Source organism: Podospora pseudoanserina, chromosome 2 (genome assembly GCF_035222485.1).
Source record: "Podospora pseudoanserina strain CBS 124.78 chromosome 2, whole genome shotgun sequence".
In the NCBI taxonomy this organism is placed as follows: Eukaryota; Fungi; Ascomycota; class Sordariomycetes; order Sordariales; family Podosporaceae; genus Podospora; species Podospora pseudoanserina.
The window spans coordinates 5,120,812-5,129,271 of record NC_085921.1 but is presented as its reverse complement, the minus strand read 5'-3'; the positions used below and the strand labels follow the sequence as shown (position 1 = coordinate 5,129,271).

Genomic DNA, 8,460 nt, shown 5'->3' with positions numbered 1-8,460 from the left:
TTTAGTTTTATAATAATGTTTTTATATACGGTTAAATATAATAAAAGTAAAGAGAAAAGGGGAGGAAAAACCTACGATATAGTTGGCAGTGGAAGAAGATTAGGCCGTAGGGGCTTCGGCCTAGAGAGGGAATATTATATTACGGTTTTGGAAGATAGTAGGGCTACGAGGGACCAATTAAGACTAAACCGCGCTGTCGAGCGGGGCTTACGGTCTAGAAGGGCAACGGACTAATAGAATAGGGACCGGGGACCGCGGTGGGGCTTACGGTCCACGGTCCGGCATCGGCTAATTAGGAGCGGACCGAGGACCGTCTATAAGTTAACGGTCCACGGTCCACGGGTCTATATATACGGAGGAACTAGCCGGCGTAGATAGACAGTTCCGTAGTATGCAATTTAAGCTTATATTCACGGTATTTAGTATTTACATTGAGATATCTTATTGTGCACTGTTTAGCTGCACCGAGCCACGATTATTTAGAAGTGCCTTCGACCAATATCCCTTTCAGAGGTTCTGGATAGGGGTTCGTCACAATATCTTACTTCTAAAGCCCGTATTATAAATAAATAAAGCTAATATATAAATAATAGCGGAGAACGAAGAAGAAAAGTACGATATAAAAAAGATATTAGATTTATAGTTTAATAAAAGTAAATTAAAGTATTTAGTTAGTTAATTAAAATATCCGGCTATAAATAACTTATAAGAACTATAGGTATACCTTAATTACCTAAATAAGTAAAAGGAATTCTATTAATAATACCCGGACCGGCTAAAACCTAAGTAAGTAAAAAAACCTAGCCCTAGCCTATAACTAAATAACTATAAAATAGAGCTAGAAGAACCTCGATAGGAATCGAACCTACGCCTCCGACGTAATAGTCGACGTACTATATACTATACTATAAGGTTAAAAGGTATAAAGGGGACTAAATATAAATAGCACTACGCGCCTTAACTACTTTAAGAAAGGGAAGGCGTACTACTAACGGCATCCTGCGCGGATAGAAAGGAAAGACCGGCCGTACTAAGATTGGTATTAAAGTTAGGAAATAGCTAGTTAGGTAAGACGGGAGGCTAAAAGGAGGGGTCGGTACTAGAAGTAGTAATAATAAAAGGATCGAGCGTAAATATTACCTTACTAATAATAGCGGCATTCCGCTCCGAGAAATATCGTTTTTACTAGCGAAGGTAAAATAAATACGTAACGGCTTCTTACGCCTTACGCGTAGCCTCTTTAGTTTTACGGTAAGCGTCTAGAAGTCGTTTTTCGGTAGTTAGCTTCTTTAAAGATAAACGACGATATTCGGTAACTAGGTACTCGACTAAATAAGGTTAGACGGAGTATCGAGAGAGAGATAGACTAACCGACTTATAGTAGTAAAAGTGCCCGATACGTTATAAGTACGGCCTCGACGTATATACTTGCCGCAACGGGAAGAACGTTTGTAAAGGTAATAAATTAAGTTATAAGCGGTATAGAATAAATAAAGTATAACGATAAAACCTTTAAGGTTAATAAAAGTAGCTAGGGCTAAGCGACGATAGTACTACGGACTAACGCGTAGAGAAAGGGGTTACGAGGACCTAAAAACTCTATAAGAGTTAGATATCGTAGCGATAGGGAAAAGAGGAGGACTTATAAGTAAATAAAAGTAGGCGATAGGCGGTTATTTTAGGCCTTAGGTCGACGGGACGTCGATTTAAAAGGAGGGGTATTATATTATAGTTAAGCTAATAGGTAGAACGGACCGTATACGGGGTATAAGACGTATAGATAATTACTAGTAGGACTAATTAGGGTAAGGCTACGCGATTATAGGCAATAGACTAGGAAAATATAGTAATTACGGTAATATAACTAATAGAGAGTTATAAAGGATTATAGCGATTATTACGATTATTAAAAATAAGTAGAATGATTATTATAATTAGGGCTTAGCACGAGGTCTATATATACGGAGGAACTGGCTATATAGATAGATAGTTCCGCAGTATTTAATTTAAGCTTATATTTACGGTATTTAGTATTTACATTAAAATATTTTATTATGCACTGTTTAGCTGCACCGAACCACGATTATTTAGAAGTACCTTCGACCAGTATCCCTTTCAGAGGTTCTGGATAGAAGTTCGTCACAACCGGCCTTAGCGCTCGGCCTTCCGGGACCTCGGATTGCTTCCGGAGGCCGAGCCTCCGCTCCGGTAACCGCAGTTCCTAAACACTACTAATTTAAGCTATCGTATTGCTTCTGAGGCCCTGTAATATACAGGGCTCAGATACACTGTAAAATCCACAAATAAAAGCTGTATTTTAACATATAGTATTCTATATAAAAAATAAATACCGGTTATTAATCCTCGATAGCTATAAAAGCTATTACTCGACCGAATTCGAGCGTTACTACTAGTAAAATAATATTATTACGTTTTATATATCTTTATACTTTTCTTACCTCCTCTAGCTACTCGATATTAATTACTTTAGGCCGCTAAAATAAGTATACGGTCGCTAGATTAAGGACTTAATACGTATATATATTAATTATATAAATAAGCTCGAGTTCTTCTATACTTTCCGCGAGGCCTTTTTCGCTTCTATAATAGAAAAAAATATATAGGGTAGCTTTACGGGTACTAGCCTTATACCGTACAATCTAAAGAAGGTACTTTCTAAACTAAATATAAAGCTTTATACGCTAATACTTCTAAACTTACGGCCTAGTACTATATAACCTTAAGTTTTCTAGATACTATATAATCTTCGAGAAGCTAACTTATAATTAACGTTTATTAAAATTCGTATTACTAACTATTAAAATAGCTCTCCGACTTTAATACTAACTACAGTAAACTAGCTTACTAAAGGTATAACGGCTATAATATTCTAAGTGGCTCTCCTTCGTACAGAGGTCTCTTCGCTACGTAAAGTAAATAAGGTACTAAGTAAGCGCCGGAGAGCTAAAAAATTACGTGTGAGGCTTAGAGGGTTACTTACTGTACAAGAGGCACAGGATCTACTAGATTAGAAGGCCGTGGATAGGGAGGGAGTGTAAGAAACGCAGCCGGATAGTAGTAATATAGGGGGAGCTCGTACGAAGGTTTAGTGCTGTAGTATATGCGGTAAGCCTGGCCATAATGCGCGTATTTGCCAGGAGGCTGCAGAAGCATCTGATTTAGCTGTTTCTAATATAATTATGGTTGCTTCCTAGTATTATTGTATAGTAATTGAGGATAATGGTATAAAGGTTGTAAAAAAGTAGTCGCTCGCTTATATTGGTCGCTCGCTTATAATGTACGTTAACCTATTCTACAATTTAGAATGTCGACCTGTTAAATAGTGAAAATATTGACGTAGGGCTTCGGGCAAAAACTAGGAACAACAGATTATGTTCCTCTTCTATTTCTTAGAATCTATATCTACATATGCACCCTCTTTCCTTGACCTCCTTATTCATGCCCGATCTTTTCCTTTCCTTTGTCGTCGCCGCACCAGTATTACTAAATCCCCAGCCGCAATGACATACATCAAAAAAGGCAAAATCACCATAGAGTCTCCCTGATAGGGGAGAGCGGGTTCCGGCATTGTTGGTGGTGGAGCTGAACTCTCGATGAGCGTTGAGCTGGTGTTGCTGGCTTCGCAAATAGGAGAAGGTGAAGGACCGTGGCCACCGAGAATAATCGGTGCCAACACCCCTATTCCAACATCTCCAGACATACCCACCCACGGATGCCAGTCTGGTAGCGGTGGGAGTCGCTCAAAACAGTCCCCGGCGAATTTGATGAGCTGAAGCCTGATATTGCCTCCACCAAGGGCACCATAAACCGGTTCAATTCTCTCCAATATTGGTGGCAGTCGAGCAACACATTCCTCAATAAGTTTGCCAAAATGATGATTTGTACCTTCAACCACGGCGACGTAAACGGGGTTCACTCTCTCCGTAACTATCGATGATAGAAAACTCAGTCGGTCAGCGGCTGCAGACAGCCACGAGGCAATGGTGGCGGTGGTCCACTCTGGCATTGCGGCGTAGGAGAGGACAGAACTGAGGACAAGGAGACTGGCGAGCTCCCTAAGGACAACTTGAAAACGTCTCCTCCACTTGCGAGTACTGGTCACTTGGCCGTCTTTGGCGGGCAAAGCAGGGGTGCCGACCTCAACACATCGAAGATAAAACCATACGAGACTCGAGACTAAGAGGACCATGTTCATGGTCTTCATGTGTTGAAACGTGACCTCCTTCCGCATTTCGGAGTAGAAGCCGACAGCGATGGTAGGCAGGTAGTCGACAAAAAGGCTGGTAACGGCTTTCGTGGCGTTGGTCGCAGCGCTGGAGAGATAGTCGAGTCCGAGGCCGACGGTGAGCTTGACAGATTCAACCACGGCAATGACGGTAGTGCTGGCCTGCTGTACCGATGACACGATGGAGTTCCAGGAGTTGTTGATGAATTGCCGCACGACGCTGATGCACAACTGAACATAGAGGTTGATCGCCATGAATGTTGCCATGTTAGCGGCTTGGATTGCCGAAACTGTGCGCCTCCATGCTACGTCTGTGGGGAGCTGGAGGAAGGCGATGACGGAGTAGCAATAGCGGCCGAGGTGGATTGCAATACTTTTGAAATCAACAGTCGGGGCGACGGAAGTGGAAGCCATGGTGTGAGACTGTAGAATGTTGATTCGCAATGAAGGAATTGACAAATGACCGATAGGAAGATTAAGTTGCAGGAAGTGTTGTAGGTGAGAGTGTGTGAGGTGAAGAGAGCTTGATTGCGGTTTCCATGCTCCCCGTCCAGTCTTATATACACAGTCTCATCAAGCTCACAGGCTTTGTGTTTGGCCAGACCTCGTCGTCGCAAGATAGGTATCTAATCACTGTGATGTGATGCGACCGAGGCCCAACTTCTGTCTCGCACCACTTCAAAATTCTAGGACCCATCCACGTTTACTTCATCTTCGAGTGAATACGGTACACGACACCGTTTAAACCTGGAGGTGCAGAGCTCCAGTATTTGCGACGATGTGGTTTGTTCAAACAATTAGCTCTGACATCGACCCTATCCACGCAGCAAAGCAGAGTAGCCTATAGCTGGCTATAATGACAACATTGACATGACGCCTGGCCATACAGATGATGCCAACCTGGCTTCGCAACATGCAATGCACATTTGCGCAGAGCCAGAACAATCCTCCTATTTGCTTACTTTTCGGCTTCGGTCAACAACTATCTCGCGGCAGAGCTATGTTGGCGGTGTTTCAACACTGTTCCTGTCTCCTGAGAAGTGTGATGAATTGGCAAAGAACCTGATCCCGAACCTGGGTGGGGAAAAAGCAAGCTTGACCAATCCCAACACTCATCCACCGCAACCACCGCATCCTCCACATCCACCGCCATCACCTCCATCACCTCCACCTGAACTCCCACAGCTACTTACGCATCCACTCCCGCAGGTATCTCCAAGATCTCCGGCCGCTCCAGTACATGCCGCTCCAGCCGCCGCTACACCAGCTGCGCATGCAAAACCACACCCTCCTCCTCCTCCATCACCGCTGTCGTGATCTGAACTGCCCACATCTTGTCTTGTAGCTTTCCAGTCTCTAAGTTTTTCGTACTCGGCAATCTTCAGTGGTCGCGACAAGTGAGCCCAGCCAGCGATGAAATACTGGTGATACGCCCCCTTCTCAAAGTGATGGCTAAACGGCTGAGCTCGGTGAATCCCTCCCAATTTCAATCTGTCTGTTCGCTCATCAGCGTGCTTGTGAAGCCAGAGCGTTGATTGTCGAAAGGCCGAACAACGGGCCATTGCCGCTGCAGCAGAGAGCAGGGTATCTTGGGCGAGAAGTATGGCAAGTCTGTTTTTGAACCAGGAGTTGTCCGACATGGTAGCGGACCCAAGTTTTGTCAAATTAGACAAAGGATTGTGCAGCAAGGATGGAGTTCCCAAGTCGTCGGCCGGGAATCCATTGTGAGGATACATGTTTCTCGGTCGGGATAGATGGAGGGTGATGAGAGACCAGGAGTCGAAAGGGAACGCCCAGACGTGTTTGGAGATGTTGCACTCCGAACCACATGTCACAGGATACCGGTTGAAGGCTTCCGTGCAGTCCCAAGGGAACAGATCCTGGTAGGGGTACAATGGCCCATCAAAAGCACCCCAGTCATACCAGTATTCTGAGAGAGCATCGGCAATGTCGGACTCTTCATGGCGTCCGTACCGAAACTTGAGGAGATATTCCTCTGTCAAGCCGTTGGGTACATCGTACTTGGAGCGAGCGCGTTGCGGCACGTAGGCTCCAGGTCGGCAGACAAAGCTCATGAGGTACAGGGGGTATGGCATGTTGGCTGATTCTTGCTCCACGTTGCTAGGTCCATGCGGAGCAAACAGCGAACCAAAGAGCGACCGGTCAATAATGTTGTCGACAAAGGTCTGACAGTTGTTGTTTGAGAAGCTCCATCGAAGATTCACGTTTGGGTCCAGCAATTTGGCAACGATGCTGTCAATGTAGACCTCGATCCGGGGTCCCAGGTAGGGTTTGAGCAGCGCCATCAACCGGTTGACAGCTGAATCCATCAAGGTGTTCTTCTCTGTCACGCTGATTCCGTTGTCGACAAGCCGAAGGCTCTCCTTCATCAGTGTGTCAATGATTTGTTCCTCTGCCTCTTGCTCAAAAAACCCGCAAAAGACACCGCCAGCAACTTGTTTAAGCATTGCCTTGTATCTCTTGGGAGCTCGGGGACGTTGCTGCGAATAGAGGGTTCTGTCTGCTTGTCCAGTGACCAAGAGCGAGTGCCGGATGTCCTCAGAAGGGTCTCGGAGAGCATGGAGGTTTGGCGGATCCCGACTGGTGATGAGGACGCCTCCGTGTGTTCTGCCAACTGTTAGCGGTGCATTCCAAGCACGAGCCCCTAAGTAACTCACTTGCTGACTCCATTCTCAATCACAAGCGGGCCAATTCTCAACGCCATGTGCACATTTCCATAAGGATAGTCATTGACAATATCATTGAGGTAAAAGGGGATGTCCTCGGTCCCTTTGGTGGTCGTTCCAAATGACGCTCCAAACTCGGTTGTCTTGAACTTTCCCTCTGGATTCTCACCACTGATGTTGTTGACCCGACGAGGGCGATTGTAGCGGCCTTCTCGCTTGGCTTTCCCAAGAGTAAGACTCGTCCCTCTGTTGCGGCATGAGGCAAATTTGGCTTCTGCTGCCATATCCGTCAACTCATAAAGCCCACACCGAATCTTTCCGTGCACACCGGCGGTGTTGAGATGCTGTTCGGGATTGGAAAGATCATTGTTCACAGGGAACAGATTTCTCAGCTGTCCGTCACCGTGTCTTCGTGGTACATCGATGCAGCTGCAGATCTCCTGGCTATCGTCGGCGGACACAGCTCTCCGCAGACAGCACTGTTTATACACTTTGGTGATGTCCTTGTGACCATAAAAGTCTCGCCGGTAGCAACCTTCACACATCATCTGGTCTGTTTTGATGTTTCGAAATATCGACCCTCTTATTGCCTGGCTGCATGAGTCGCACGCTTGAGGAACAAGAATCGGCATATGTCCTTCGTCGTAGGATGACACCGTAACTTGTGAGGGCGTAGGTTGCTTCCAAAAGGTAATGAGCGCTTCTGGATCTCGGTACTCGATGATCTTGTCCATGTCGAGAAACTGGGCGGACTGGAGTAGCATCCGTGCTCGCCGATGTACCACGTCCTCCCTCTTCACTTCCCGGTCTTGTAGGTCCATCATTATGGAGCGACGGATGGAAGAACTCTGCAGTTCCGAGTAAATGTCCCAACCTCGGTCCTCAAGCGCTTCCGAGTATGTCGGCACTCGATCGACATCTCTTTCCTCCGCCGGGTCTCTGAGCTTTGGAAGCTTGCGATACCTGTCGGAAAATCCGCGAGAGGTGTGGTTGACTTGATCAAGAAAGGTTTCATAGCCGTGAATGTAGCGGTCCTCTTCGTCGGGGTGAACCGACGTTGAGTATTCGTCTCGAGTCCTCCATTTTCGAAGTGTCTGGAGGATATGCGGCAATTCTCGTCTCACGCCAGCCCAGTACATGACCATCATGGCATCTCGAAGGTGGTTTGCCGCGGGCCCAATTTGAACGCGGGGGACCTCTGGAGCATCAGTGACATGACTTCCGCTGGAGGATGAAGCGCTTTGGGTGGCAGCGGGTAGTATACGACTCAGCAGAGACGTCATCGTAAAGGTATATCATGAGCTTCAGAACCTAGAAGACAACCTTGAAGACGATAGCAAGCAAGGTGAAGGGAGGTATTTCGGCCCTCTAGGTATGACTGGATTGATGTCCGAATGTGTATCTATTGCTGTATTGGTAGCTCGGTGGTCTGGTGACCCCCCCGCAGTTCAGCTGAAATGCACTGCCACGGCAGAGTGCCTTGTCGAAATCGAATACCGATAATGGTGCTGGGTGATGCGGGGCGTC

General features: G+C 46.1%; 2 protein-coding genes and 1 non-coding gene across 3 annotated transcripts; all 3 read right to left on the bottom strand.

The window, feature by feature from the left end:
* Positions 1 to 844: 844 nt before the first annotated feature.
* Positions 845 to 915, bottom strand: QC764_0046250. Its single transcript has one exon. It is a non-coding gene; the product is annotated as a tRNA-OTHER (tRNA).
* Positions 916 to 3,457: 2,542 nt separating this feature from the next.
* QC764_213500 (uncharacterized protein) lies at positions 3,458 to 4,660 on the bottom strand (the record flags this gene model as incomplete). The annotated part of the gene is made up of 1 exon (XM_062945055.1): positions 3,458 to 4,660. One exon carries the CDS (start codon positions 4,658 to 4,660, stop codon positions 3,458 to 3,460), a length of 1,203 nt encoding a protein of 400 aa, XP_062804028.1.
* Positions 4,661 to 5,358: 698 nt separating this feature from the next.
* On the bottom strand, positions 5,359 to 8,428 carry QC764_213510 (uncharacterized protein; the record flags this gene model as incomplete). Its single annotated transcript, XM_062945056.1, has 2 exons — positions 6,925 to 8,428; positions 5,359 to 6,874 (listed from the first exon to the last, which is right to left on the bottom strand). Exons 1-2 carry the CDS (start codon positions 8,214 to 8,216, stop codon positions 5,359 to 5,361), a joined length of 2,808 nt encoding a protein of 935 aa, XP_062804027.1. The 5' UTR covers positions 8,217 to 8,428.
* Between the last annotated feature and the right edge of the window lie 32 nt (positions 8,429 to 8,460).